This window comes from Ipomoea nil, unplaced genomic scaffold (assembly GCF_001879475.1).
Source record: "Ipomoea nil cultivar Tokyo-kokei standard unplaced genomic scaffold, Asagao_1.1 scaffold1361, whole genome shotgun sequence".
NCBI lineage: Eukaryota > Viridiplantae > Streptophyta > Magnoliopsida > Solanales > Convolvulaceae > Ipomoea > Ipomoea nil.
This window is the reverse complement of record NW_017617789.1, coordinates 1,525,041-1,538,303: the sequence shown is the minus strand read 5'-3', so window position 1 is coordinate 1,538,303 and position 13,263 is coordinate 1,525,041. Positions and strand designations below refer to the sequence as shown.

The 13,263-nt window shown below is 37.1% G+C and overlaps 2 protein-coding genes across 5 annotated transcripts; one reads left to right on the top strand and one right to left on the bottom strand.

Annotated features, from left to right (window-relative positions):
- Nucleotides 1–410: 410 nt before the first annotated feature.
- On the bottom strand, nt 411–4,577 carry LOC109185819 (pentatricopeptide repeat-containing protein At4g14850-like). Of its 4 annotated transcripts, none has more exons than XR_002055041.1 (3): nt 2,936–4,577; nt 1,741–2,526; nt 411–493 (listed from the first exon to the last, which is right to left on the bottom strand). XR_002055041.1 is itself a non-coding variant. In XM_019335766.1 (3 exons), the coding sequence occupies exons 1-3, from the start codon at nt 4,531–4,533 to the stop codon at nt 2,061–2,063; spliced, it is 2,004 nt and encodes a 667-aa protein (XP_019191311.1). In that variant the 5' UTR covers nt 4,534–4,577; the 3' UTR covers nt 1,644–2,060. The 4 variants fall into 4 exon arrangements, 3 of the variants coding, with proteins under 3 accessions (XP_019191311.1, XP_019191312.1, XP_019191310.1); XM_019335766.1 differs by lacking the exon at nt 411–493 and having other exon boundaries at nt 1,644–2,526; nt 2,936–3,435; nt 3,496–4,577; XM_019335767.1 differs by lacking the exon at nt 411–493 and having other exon boundaries at nt 1,644–2,526; nt 2,936–3,741; nt 3,994–4,577.
- A 1,436-nt stretch (nt 4,578–6,013) lies between these two features.
- On the top strand, nt 6,014–11,187 carry LOC109185817 (probable metal-nicotianamine transporter YSL7). The gene is made up of 7 exons (XM_019335763.1): nt 6,014–6,485; nt 7,646–7,809; nt 7,919–8,016; nt 8,100–8,234; nt 8,805–8,991; nt 9,077–9,612; nt 10,435–11,187. Exons 1-7 carry the CDS (start codon nt 6,068–6,070, stop codon nt 11,015–11,017), a joined length of 2,121 nt encoding a protein of 706 aa, XP_019191308.1. The 5' UTR covers nt 6,014–6,067; the 3' UTR covers nt 11,018–11,187.
- The last annotated feature ends 2,076 nt before the right edge of the window (nt 11,188–13,263 follow it).

Below are 13,263 nucleotides of genomic sequence, written 5' to 3'. Positions count from 1 at the left end.
ATTGCATTCTATTGTAAATTATATCTCAAACATCCAGTACTTCATCTTCATCTGAATCACTCTCCTAATCATTACTGTTTGAAAGATTCCCATTTTTGACAACCACTGGTTTCTTAAAAACACCATCAGATACTCGGTGTTTAAAACACAACCCACAATATATTTTTAAAAAACATTGAATGGAACAAATAATCCATACTCTAAAAACAAAAAAAAAAAAAATATAAGAACAGTAATTTTTATAAGAATCTAATTACAGGAAATCAAATTTAGGTCAATAAAAACATACAACACTAAATGGTACTTTCAAGCATGCACATACTACTGACCTTCAATTCTTCCTCAGAATCAGATGAAGAGGAACTGCTTTCCACCTTCTTCTTTTGAATCTTGGCATCGGCCCTTTTTTTCTCTATGGCTTGTTCTAAAGCTGAATCCTTTTTCTGCCTTTTCGGGCTGGACTTCTCGACCGCAGCTTCTGCTTCTCTCTTAACTACAATGTCACCAAAATACAGTGAACTCGTTTTCAAAAAACAGATTTTAAAAACCCAAAAAAAAAAAAAAAAAAACATTTTAAAAAATATTGAACCTTTCTGCATTGGTTTAGTAATTTTGCACAGAGATAGAAATCGCTGGGGAGAGAAGCTGCAATGTGAAAAACCCTAAAGATAAATTAGGGTTTAGCGAAGGGAGAAGTGGAGAACTCTAAGAGAACCAGCCAAAGGCATGTATTTATACATGTAGAGTAACGGCGCCAATTGATGGTTTACACTTTACACCAACATATTTTTATTTTTTTTTTCAATTTCCCTTTTAATGGGATTGGGATATATATATATATAGCACTATTGCAAAAATAGCTAGGCAGTATTCTACCGCCTCATTAGCGCCTAACACCTACTGCAATCATGAACTAATATAATATTATACCTTAATTAAAATATATATATGTATAGAATTATAAATTTGTATAATTTTTAAAAAAGAAAGTGTGGAAATTAAGTTAATGAATAATTATTATTTAGTTTCCCATCAAAAAAAAAAATTATTATTTAGGTATATTAATTTCTATCGGTACATAGAATTAATTCTTTAATTATAATAATATATTATACCTTAGTTAATATATATATGTGTGTGAGAAGAATTACAAATTGAAATTTGTAAATAAGACAATTATATTAAACAATTATGTTAATAAATATTTATTATTGTGATAAATTAATTTCAACTAGTTATTACATAAAATTAATTTTGTAATTATAATAATAAATAATAATTATTATTTTGGTGCATGAATTTCGACTAATTAGTACATAAAATTAATTCTTTAATTATAATAATATTATATATTACCTTATTTAAAACATACTCCGTACAACACATTAATTGATTGTTGGCATGACACTTCGCACAAAGCAACTAATAATAATAAGAATAATGCACGCATGGACAGCTCAACTGGTTATAGAGGTGGAAGTTGGAAAGAATGACCAGCGATCGAGTTGCACTAAACAAAGGTCTAGCCTCCATGGTTCATGTTCAGTTGAGTTACCATGATTTACATCCCCCAGGCCCCAGATGCTCTGTCGGGCCCTTAGGGTTGGGGTTCAACATTTTGGAAAGAATAATAATAATAACAATTTAACAAAGTCCAATCTTTAATTTAACAAACCTAATTAATATAAGAGAATGGAACACCATAGTCTGCAAGATGTAATGGGAAGGAAGAAGTCGTACCTTCAAGTTAAACGTAACATGCTGGCTGATCAGGATTTAGGAGCATCCAGCAAGTATGGGCAGTTTGTCACTGGGAGAAGATAAATTACATATTTACATCACATACCCCAAAACTCTTCAGGACTCTAAATGCAGATCTTACAAGGGATTTTGGGCAAATTGGACAAACACTCATCAGTGGCCTGAGATGTTTACTTGCAGCTCGATCAGGTTCCAACCTTAATATTATGATTTTGGATGCATCATAGCCACAGGAGTAACTTTGATATAGCCCAGGAGAAAGAAATTTCCTGTAATAATCTTCAAACTGTTGATTAGCATCACCAATAATCTTTGCATGAACACTGACCGTCCTTGAAGCGATGAAATCTATTGTTGTCTCTCACAATAATTTCTCTGCCTACAATGCCTGAGATGAACTTTATAGCACTATGACAATCCACACAAACCCTAAGATTTTTTGTTATTCGTATAGGGACTCCAGGAGGAATAGTTATGAGACCAAATGCAAGTGCAAGCTTCTCACTATGGTACCAAACTTCAGATTCCTTTTCTTCCTCTTCTAGATCATAAAGAGCCAAATTAGTCTCTGGGATATAACCTGCAGCTTTCATCTCTCTCTTTAGTTTAGCCAACATTGCAAGAATTTCTTGGTATTTTACATGAGATGTGTCCTTTGCTCGGAAAACATGCACAGAATTCTTAACAGATATCCAACTGTATCCTGCACCCTTTTTTATCCCTATGTCCTTCATCTCCTTCCTCACGAGGTTAGCCTCTTCCCACCTGCATGTATTGAGTACATGATTAGGTATTTAGGTGTACATAAAAGCTCAATATATACATTGAACTAACATGATGCAGCAAAAGTGTAGCTAATTGATAGTTCACTGAGAGCAAGAAGAAGAAAAAAATAAATTTTCAAGTTCAAGGACGACTTATTTTGAAGTATAAATTTATCTATTAATTTATCTACTGTAGGCATAAGGGGTTTGGATGGTATCCATGGAAAATAATCAAAACACATTAATGTAGAATATTTGGAGAAAGCAAAGAAATGGATGGACATTCTTTAGACAACAAAGGGTGTATATAGAGTCTGTAATACTGCTCAAAAGTAATATAATAATTTAAGATATTAAAGCATTGTACCTCTTTAAACAAACAAACAAACAGAAAATGATGGTAATGCTACCTGCCCGAAGATGCAAACATATTTGAAAGGATCACATGGTTGCCAGAATCTTGTGGATCAATCTGAAACAAATTATCTGCTGCAATCTTACCCAATTCTGGTTTCCCATGCACTCTACATGCCCCTAAAAGTGCCCCCCAAACTGACACAGTAGGCCGAATAGGCATTCTTTTTATGAATTCATATGCACGCTCAACCATTCCAGCCCGCCCAAGCATGTCCACAACACACGCATAATGCTCTGCCCCTGGTTCAATACCATACTTGTCCTTCATTGCCTCAAAAATATCCATGCCTGTTTCAACTGCTCCAGCCCTACTGCATGCAGTGAGAACACAAACAAATGTAACATAATTAGGCACCACATCTTGAGTTTTTCTTGTCATGTCCTCAAACAAATCCAGTGCCATGTTAGCATGCCCTTGATGAGCATAACCACCAATCAAAGCATTCCAGGTTATCAAGTTTCTCTCGGGCATTTCATAGAATGCTCTCTCACAATCCTCTATGCACCCACATTTGCCATACATGTCTACAAGCACACTCCTAACAAACACATTTTCCTCAACACAGGCCTTTACAACAAGGCCATGAATTGACCTTCCCAGCTCAAATGCAGCCAACCCAGCACAAGCACTAAGCACACTTGAAACCATGAACTCAGTCGGCTCAATTCCCTCTTCCCTGGCTTTCAAGAAAACCTTAAGAGCCTTCTCCCCCAAGTCATTCTGCTCATAGACGGCTAGCAGTGAGCACCAAGAAACACCATTGCGTTCATCCATGCTGTCAAAAACTAACTCAGAGGACTTCACATCATGACACTTGCCATAAAAGTCAATTAATCCGTTTAGAACAGAAATATCCAAACCATAACCACGTCGAATCACATTCCCATGCAACTGCATCCCGAGCTTTAAATAAAAGCCATCAGAGCAAGCGTTCAAAAATGCACAAAAGGTTATTGAGTTGGGAGGCTCTTCGCCCACACGTAATAGCTCAACAAACTTGTTAACCGCATCATTATGTCTCCCGTCGAGTACAGCATTGGAAATACATGCATTCCACGTTGCAATATTTCTATCCGGCATTTCCTCAAACACCTTGTCTGCAAGTTCTCTAATGCCCGTTTTACTGTACATATCAAAAGCACTGCACCCAACAAAAACGTCCAATATCAAGCTGCTTTTAACTGCCAACGCATGAAGCTGCTGGCCAATGAGAGGGGAGTTAAGGAACGCCGAGGCTTTGAACAGGCAAGGGAAGGTGAAGTCGTTAGGCTGAATGCGGTCGCGGCGCATGTTACAGAAGTGGAGGAGGGCGGCGGCGAAGTGGCCATTCTGGACGGAGCCGGCGATGAGGGCAGTCCAAGTGACGACGGAGCGGTGGCGGGTGGGAGTGAGTGAGAGGACGAGTTGGGCAGAGTTGAGGACGCCGAGTTTGGAGTAGAGGTTGATGAGGTGGTTGGAGATGAATGAAGGGAAAGGCGGTTCAAGGGTTTTGACGATCTTCGCATGAACGGCTTGGCCGAGAAGCAGAGAGCGGTTCAACACGGCCGATTCCACGAGCGAGCCGAGGGCATTGGCGGTGAGGAACAGCATCGCTTCATTGCTTCAGTTCTCCATGGCGGGGTGGAGTGCACAAAACCGTGAGAATTTTGAAAGGGGTGATTAATTATCACCTATGCCCCTATACTTCCTGGAATTATAAACCAACCACTACATCTTGGAAAATATGATTCGTTCCTCTCGATTTATAATAAATGAATGGATGATTACATGTAGGGGTGAGCATAATTATCGAAAAATTGAAGAACTCGATAATCGATAGTTAAATTGATCAAAATTTTGATTTCGATCGGTAATCAGTTGTTAGTTTTAAAAAAATATCAATTATTCGATGAATTAATTATGAATATTAAAAAATTATGATCACCGAATATAACACTATTAGCCTAATACTGTACCCGACTTAATGAAATATTTTAAATAGGTTATAATTTTTTATTTTCAGTTAGTGTCTCTATATTATCAATCCACTATTGTCGATTATAAAAATTTTAAAAATTATTGATTTTTGATTAGTTAGAGACCATACTGGAATGTTCACCCCTAACTTCAAAAAACAAAATGGACTAAAATAACAACAATGTTCAATTCCAAATGGACTAAAATAATAACAATAATATTCAATTCCAAATGGCCTAAAATAATAACAATAATGTTCAATTCCATGCTAATGTCTCTTGTGAAAGTATCTATCAACTAGAAAAAATTATACATATAAAAGAAGACAAATTTATAACTTTTTTTTTATTGTTATAATGTCACATCTCCATGTGTGAACATTATATACAAATTGGGAGGAATAATGGAGGCTATGGTTAATTTGCGATCGTGATGTAAATTAAGTTATTGTTGTGCCAACAATCCAACATCGAACATGTAGATTGTTTTGCTACAAAATTTTAGGAGTTGTGCAATGATATATGTAGCGGTATTGCGGTAAGCAAATTATTGATTAACTAATGTCAAATAAACAATAACTAAATTGATTGACAAATTTTAATTGTTGTCACTTTTGTTTATTAATTAAAAAAAAATTGATTATTTGATATTTCGGTTATCAGGTGGTTCTTAATCAGTTTCATAATTCTTTACAATCTAATATTTGTTTCTCCAGTTTGATAGTAGTAGACTGATGCATCACCGTGCTCTATGAATACCTTCTATAAATATAAACAGATTTCAATTCGATCTATACAGTTGGACACTGTAATCTAGGAATACTAGTGAACAAACGACAACGATTTCGATGTCGTCAAAGAAATCAGTGTCCAAGTCATTTTCACAGACAACTCACCGTACGAACTCCAACGTCTAATAATACTATTTTTACTACAAATCCGTCTTACGTTCCACGAATCCTGTCCAGGAATCATTTTCATATTCATTGGCTTTATCATCATTAGCTTGTTCAATTCGATAATGGCAGAGCAAGAAATTAAAACAATGGCAAATTGGCAATATATAAATGCAACAAGATAATAAATACTATACTACTACCTCGATAGATCAAGACTATATTGTTTCGAATTGAGTTAATTTTCATAGCTCCGATCAGCTGAGCTGAAGAATGGAGAGTTCTACGAATGGTGATAGGATTGAAAACGGGTCGGCGGATCTGATGATAAGGAAGAAGGAGGAAGATGAAGGGTTTGGCGATGAGAAGAAAGAAGCAGCGGTAGTGGAGTCTGTTGAGATGATCTTCAAGGACAAGGAGGTTCCGGAGTGGCAAAACCAGTTGACGATAAGAGCTTTTGTGGTGAGCCTGGGATTGGGGGTCTTGTTCACGGTGATTGTGATGAAGTTTAACCTCACCACCGGAATCATTCCTTCGCTTAACGTGTCGGCCGGGCTGCTGGGGTTCTTCTTTGTGAAGACGTGGACGGCGTTCTTGGAGAGAACTGGGATGTTGAAACAGCCGTTTACGAGGCAGGAGAATACTGTTATTCAGACTTGTGTTGTTGCCACCTCTGGTATCGCTTTTAGTGGTATGGACTATGAACCCTCTCTCAATCCTTTTTTATACAACATGTTTGGTTTATGAAATTAATTTTAAAAAACAGAAAATAGAATAAGCAAGGAAGTATTATTTGTTTATGACCATGTTTGGTAACATAGTTAGCTTATCCGCCAATTTAAACTTGTTTGATCACTATTGAGTTAATACCCAAAATCGTCTTCGACTATAGTGGTTTTTCTTAATTTCGTCCTAAACGACGTTGGTGACCTAATATCGTCCCAGACTTTTGTGTTTCGCTCAATTTAGTCTCAGACTTTTTTGTTTTTGCTCAATTTAGTCCCGCATTTGTTATTCTGTCCATTTGGTGTTAAATAAATAGACAATTCAGTAATTTTAATATTGGCATCTCTTTACTCATAGACATGTGAACTGCGAAATCCCTTTTTTTTTTTACGAATTACTCCTAAAACTGCAAATATAAAATTTGATTTGCAGGTCCGGGAGTAATTCTGGGTGTAATTCGTACAAGAAAGAGGAATTTCGCACTTCACAAGTTGAAAGTAAAGAGAGATCAATATTGACATTACTGAATTGTCCCTTAATTTAACACCAATTTGACGGAATAACAAATGGAGGACTAAATTGAGCGAAACACAAAAAAGTCTGGGACGATATTAGGTCACCAAAGTCGTTTAGGACGAAATTGAGAAAAACCATTATAGTCGAGGACGATTTTTGGTATTAACTCGATCACTATTAGTTGTTTGATTTGGTTAAACAGTCCATATAAGTGTTTGATTAATTAACATTTTGTAACAGTTTATTGTTCCAAAACATTAAAATTCAAAAAACTGTTCAAAGTAGTTTTTTCGATTATCGTTTTTAGAAAATCATTTTGAATGTAATCAACTAACCACTAATTTACTAACCATTTTTCTACAATCAGCTAATGTTACCAACTAGTCAAGCCCACTACCCTAATTAGCTAATAGCTATTTACTAAATACACCATTTATGAATGTTATTTTAGTGTATGGTTAGAAATAAAAAGCATTAACAAAGAACGAAATAAGCCTATTCTCGGAACGTCATTTTATTCTAGGCCTAATCCGTGAATTAAACGTGTGCTGTTAGAGTGTTAAATTTAACTTTTTAGTGTTGGTTTGACTCAATAGTGTTACGTTGTAGGGGGTTTCGGGTCCTATCTCTTTGGCATGAGTGAGGCAGTTGCCAAACAGTCATCAGAAGCATTGGATGCTCAGAACATCAAAAACCCACACTTGGGATGGATGATTGGATTTCTGTTCATCGTTAGTTTTCTTGGCCTGTTTTCTGTGGTGCCTCTTCGCAAGGTAATCACTGCATGCATTCATTTCAATTCTCCAAATTTTCGAGTTTCTGTTACTAAAGGCACCCTATAGATTTTAACCCTCTGTGGTATATATATCAATGATTCTGCAGATAATGGTTATAGACTTCAAATTGATATATCCAAGTGGCACTGCAACTGCTCACCTTATCAACAGTTTTCATACTCCTCAAGGAGCAAAGCTAGCCAAGTAAGCCCCTTTACACCCTCTCCTTTGATGTTTTACATATCTCTTTTGTTGATAAATTCTGGGAATACAAATTTCTGAACCAGGAAACAGGTGAGAGCATTGGGCAAGTTCTTCTCCTTCAGCTTTTTGTGGGGTTTCTTCCAGTGGTTCTTTACTGCAGGAGAGGATTGTGGATTCCAATCCTTCCCAACTTTCGGCCTCAAAGCTTATGCAAACAGGTACAACTTTTCTTTTGATTAACCAGAAAACCAGCCGTCATTATCTGAGAATGTGTATTGCGTAAACCCAAATTGTGATGTAGCGGCATAGGACCAAAAAGAGGTAAATCAGTTTAGGTTATCTATAGTTGACGTTCCAACCAAGGCCACTGGAGTCAAATTTGAAACTTCTAATAATTTTTCAGATCAATAACCTGACAAACTAGGAATAGCAATGGGGCAAGGTGGGAGCCGGGAATATACTCCCCGTCCTCAACCCCGACCCTATCCCCGTCCTCATTCCCAGCCGGGAATTAAAAGTAGTCCCCATTCCCGTTCATGAGGCCAGAGTCGTTCCAGTCAACTTTTAGTCAAAATATTAAATTAATTTAATTTTTAATTTTAAAAACTAAAAACCTAAGTATTAACACACACACATATATATATATAGGGCAGGACAGGTATTCTCGTCCCCGTCTTATGTCTTATTACCCCCTAAAAATTACATATATTCTCTGTCTCCGTTCTTGTTCCTCAACAAATTTTCTCTAGCACCAAATAGTACTTAATTTGCGCTCATCTTCATTTCAGGTTTTACTTTGATTTCTCAGCAACATATGTTGGTGTGGGAATGATTTGCCCATACATAATCAACATCTCGGTGTTACTTGGAGCAATTCTTTCTTGGGGTATAATGTGGCCTCTTATCCAGAACAGAAAAGGTGATTGGTATACTGAACCGAGCAATACCAGCCTCCATGGCATCCAAGGTTACAGGGTATATATATCTTCCTTCCTTGCCTTTAACCTTCACAAGATTTCTGGTTTCATGTGTTTTAGGGTTAAGATTTCTTTAAACCCAGGTTTTCATTGCAATATCAATGATTCTTGGAGATGGACTTTACAATTTCTTCAAAGTTCTGAGCAGAACACTCATGGCCTTGTCCGCTCAACTCAAGAACAAGGGCCCCGGCGGCGTAATCCCAGTCACCAACAGCCCTTCCTCCGGCGACCCAGATGCGGCGGCTTCCTCTTTCGACGATCAGCGCAGAACTGAGGTTTTCCTCAAGGACCAAATTCCGACCTGGCTCGCATTTAGCGGCTACGTCGCAATCGCCGCCGTTTCCGCTGCAACTCTGCCTAAGATATTTCCGCAGCTGAAATGGTACTATATTTTGGTCATTTATATCGTCGCGCCGGCGCTGGCGTTCTGTAACGCCTACGGTTGCGGGCTGACGGACTGGTCCCTCGCCTCCACTTACGGAAAACTGGCGATTTTCACCATCGGGGCCTGGGCGGGCAAGTCGCACGGCGGGGTTTTGGCAGGCTTAGCGGCCTGCGGTGTCATGATGAACATCGTTTCAACAGCTTCCGACTTGATGCAAGATTTCAAGACCGGGTACGTATGCCGTTCTGGTAAATAAATGAGGCTCTATCAAAATCACCATATTTAAAATTAATATTATATTTTTAAAAAAATTGTTAAATAGGCCCTCGAACTTTAGCTTAAAAGTCAATTAGGTCTCTAAATTTTTTAAAAGTGCAATTACACCCCTCAACAATTCATTTAAGTGCAATGAAGCCCAAAAATAAATTAATGACCTGCTATCACATGTCATTAGGGTTCAGGCCAACCGGTGAAATTTCCGACAAAAAAGTGACCGGTGAAATTTCGGCAAAATCTGGGTCGGTTGCTGGTCACTTTTTTTGCCAGAAAATTCGCCGGGAAGTGGCCTTAACCTTAATGACTTGTGATAGCAGGTCATTAACTGGTTTTTGGGCTTCATTGCACCTAAATGAATTGTTGAGGGGTGTAATTGCACCTTTAAAAAGTTTAGGGGCCTAATTAACTTTTAAGTTAAAGTTCGAGGGTCTATTTAACCCCTTTCCCTATATATTTTTTTAATAATAAGGTGGTAAAATGTTGCTGTGCGGAGATGTTCAAAGTTGGAGTAGCACTCAAGTTTCAAACCTCTAACATAAGTTGAAATACAATAAGCACATTTCCTACCATTCTTTCATGGAACCTTCAATGGAGAACTTTTTTTTTTTAATTTCTAAACTAGCTACCTAAAAATTAAATATTGAATCATCTAAAATTTGAGATCCTGTGCGGTAACTCAGCTTGCACAGCCTAAAATCGGGTCCAGAAATGGCTCTACTACATGTTGGCTCCTCATGATTTAAGTTTTATGTTAATGTATTTATATATTTGTAACAGCTACATGACACTGGCGTCACCACGGTCAATGTTCGTCAGCCAAGTGATCGGAACCGCGATGGGCTGCGTGCTGGCGCCGTCCGTCTTCTGGCTATTCTACAACGCCTTCCCCAACCTCGGCGACCCCGACTCGCAATACCCGGCGCCGTTCGCCTTGGCGTACAGGAACATGGCGATCTTGGGCGTCGACGGCTTCTCTTCGCTGCCCAAATACTGCCTTCTCCTCTGCTGCATCTTCTTCTTCGGCGCGATGCTCATCAACGCCGTCAAGGATTTCACGCCGCCCAAGTGGTCGCGCTTCATCCCTCTCCCCATGGCAATGGCGATCCCGTTCTACATTGGGTCTTACTTCGCCATTGACATGTGTCTTGGAAGCTTGATACTTTTTGTGTGGGAGATGATGGACAAGGCCAAAGCTGCTGCGTTTGCTCCGGCTGTGGCTTCTGGGTTAATCTGTGGGGATGGTCTTTGGTCAGTTCCTAGCTCGATTTTGGCATTGGCAGGGGTGAAGCCACCGATTTGCATGAAGTTTTTGTCGAGGGGAGTGAATAGCGACGTTGACAAGTTTTTAGGTGGCAGCTAATATAATCATCGGTCTATAAATAAAAGATTGTGTTTTAGTTTAATTTACAAATGTAAGTACGTAAACAATATGTCATCTGCCTCGTGTCTAGTGATGCTTTGCTTATGTATTCATCAATTGTTTCTTCATGGAACATCGTTAGATGTTAAACTTCAATTCATATCTCAGCTCATATATTATATGTTCATGTGTGATGTATATTAGAGCATGAACATCAATGGATTATATGGGGTTTTTGGAATCGTGTTGAGGGATGTGGGAGAGAGAGTATAAGGGCATTTTCAATAGTGGAAATTTTTGTGTAATTTTTTAGAAATTTTTGTAGATGTGTTTAGAAAAGAGAAAATAAGAGAAATTAAAATAAAAAATAGAGAAAAAAACACAAAAACAAAAGCTGAATTTAAAAAAAAAAAAAAACAACCAAGGTTGTGGCGCCCAGTAGTGTACGCGCGAGGCTGGGCCTGGGCGCAAGTTGGCCTTCACGCTAGCCAGCTGCAATTCTTTATTTCATAAGATGAGCCCCACCAACGGACAAAACCCCCAAAATAACATAAGCAATTCAACCCTTCTCTCACCTAATTCTCCATCATCCACTAAGGCATTTTTTTTTTTCAAATACCGTGAACAATCCCCCTAATGGGGTTGCTCTAAGAGATAGAAGAAAATAACTCATCTACAAAGTTGGGGTTATTTGCAGGAGAGAGAGAAGAAAGGGATTAATCCTCCAGACTCACCACCATTGCATGAGCGTCAAAATGGTGCCTAGCGGGCGCGTGCACTGCACGTGCCTGACAACCTTAATTTTTTTAAAACAGTTTTATTTTATTTTATTTTATTTTTTCATCTTTTTTTTTCTCTTTGCTCCCATATTCTCTTTCTTACTCACACTTACAAAAACTTTTCAAAAAAAATAAAAAATAAAAATCCACCATGGTGGATGCTCTTAATGAAATGAAAGTTTCTCGTTATTTATTTCATAACTATTGTTACATGATCACTTTCTTCTATGACGTACTAAAACTAAATATAATTGTCCTTAAAAGAGTGATCGAGTGGATAAAGTATGATTTACCTCGGGCTATTACACATTAATTAGTTCGTACGGCGGGTTGTTGTTGTTGTTGTCCTCGTCATAAAAAAAAAACTAAATATAATTGATTTTTTACTAGTTATATCTCTAAAATATTATTTCATATTAAAATCGTAGCACACATCGACAAATGACTAATCCCACTTCGCATCCTTAGTACTTCGTATTTAATAAGTATAAACTCTTTAGCCTAATTACTACTATAATGTAACTTTTTATAACATTTTTTAAAAATTATGCAGAGATTTAAAGTTGTAAGAGTCTAAGATCACGTAATCTATATTGAAATACATATGTATGTATTAAAACAAAAATGATTTATTATTAAAAAAAAATATTCTAGATATATTAAAAAAAATATAGTAGACTTTCAATGAAAAATAAATTAAATAAAATGTTAAACTGTCAATAGTGGATTGTTATGTTCGTTATTAATTATGTTGTAGATCATGAGAAGTATTAAGGCTGTCAAGAAACCAGTAAGTATGTGCCTCAAGTCGTTTGCCATACTTTCTATTGTCTCTCCCTTGGCTTTTAATTTACTGATCACATTTTCTTCTTATTATTTTTTCTTCTTATCTCTCCCTTGGCTTTTAATTTACTGATCACATTTTCTTCTTATTATTTTTTCTTCTTATCTCTACTTCATGTGTCTTTAATTTCCTTATATTTAAAGTTGTTAATAAGCTTAATGTAATTTGTCAGCAAGTTTAGATGTGGTCACGTGCAATGTATGAGCGCCTACTGGACGCATACTCTTCTTCTTTTTATCTCATTTTATTTGCTCTCTTTATGTATTTTAAGTTGGTTGGTTTAATGTCTTATGTCCACCACTTTTAATATGCCCAACAAGCACATGTAAATAAGTTACATTAGCAATATGAGTATATTGTATGCATATGCTCAATAAGCGCGTGCAATGCACGCGCACCTAATGGGCACATGCGTACAATACATTTATATTGTTATTTTTTTTTTTTTTGGTTTAGTTTTTAATTTACAAATATGTGAATACTTTAATGTATCCTTACCTTTGCACACAAGTAGATGTGTCAAACAAACGTGTTAGTCCGAAGTTTAGTCGATACCTGACTCATTTGTCTTGGTTCAGCCTAGTCCATTTTCTACAATTGGCGTACTATTAATACTATGGAAA

Excerpts from the sequence above, each read along its gene's own strand:
- LOC109185819 (XM_019335765.1), bottom strand. The coding sequence starts at position 4,533 with ATGCTGTTCCTCACCGCCAATGCCCTCGGCTCGCTCGTGGAATCGGCC. Across the intron at positions 2,527-2,935 it reads ATGTTTGCATCTTCGGGCAG|GTGGGAAGAGGCTAACCTCG; the intron begins GTAGCATTACCA and ends CAATACATGCAG.
- LOC109185817 (XM_019335763.1), top strand. The coding sequence starts at position 6,068 with ATGGAGAGTTCTACGAATGGTGATAGGATTGAAAACGGGTCGGCGGAT. Across the intron at positions 8,235-8,804 it reads CTCAAAGCTTATGCAAACAG|GTTTTACTTTGATTTCTCAG; the intron begins GTACAACTTTTC and ends TCTTCATTTCAG. Across the intron at positions 9,613-10,434 it reads ATGCAAGATTTCAAGACCGG|CTACATGACACTGGCGTCAC; the intron begins GTACGTATGCCG and ends TATTTGTAACAG.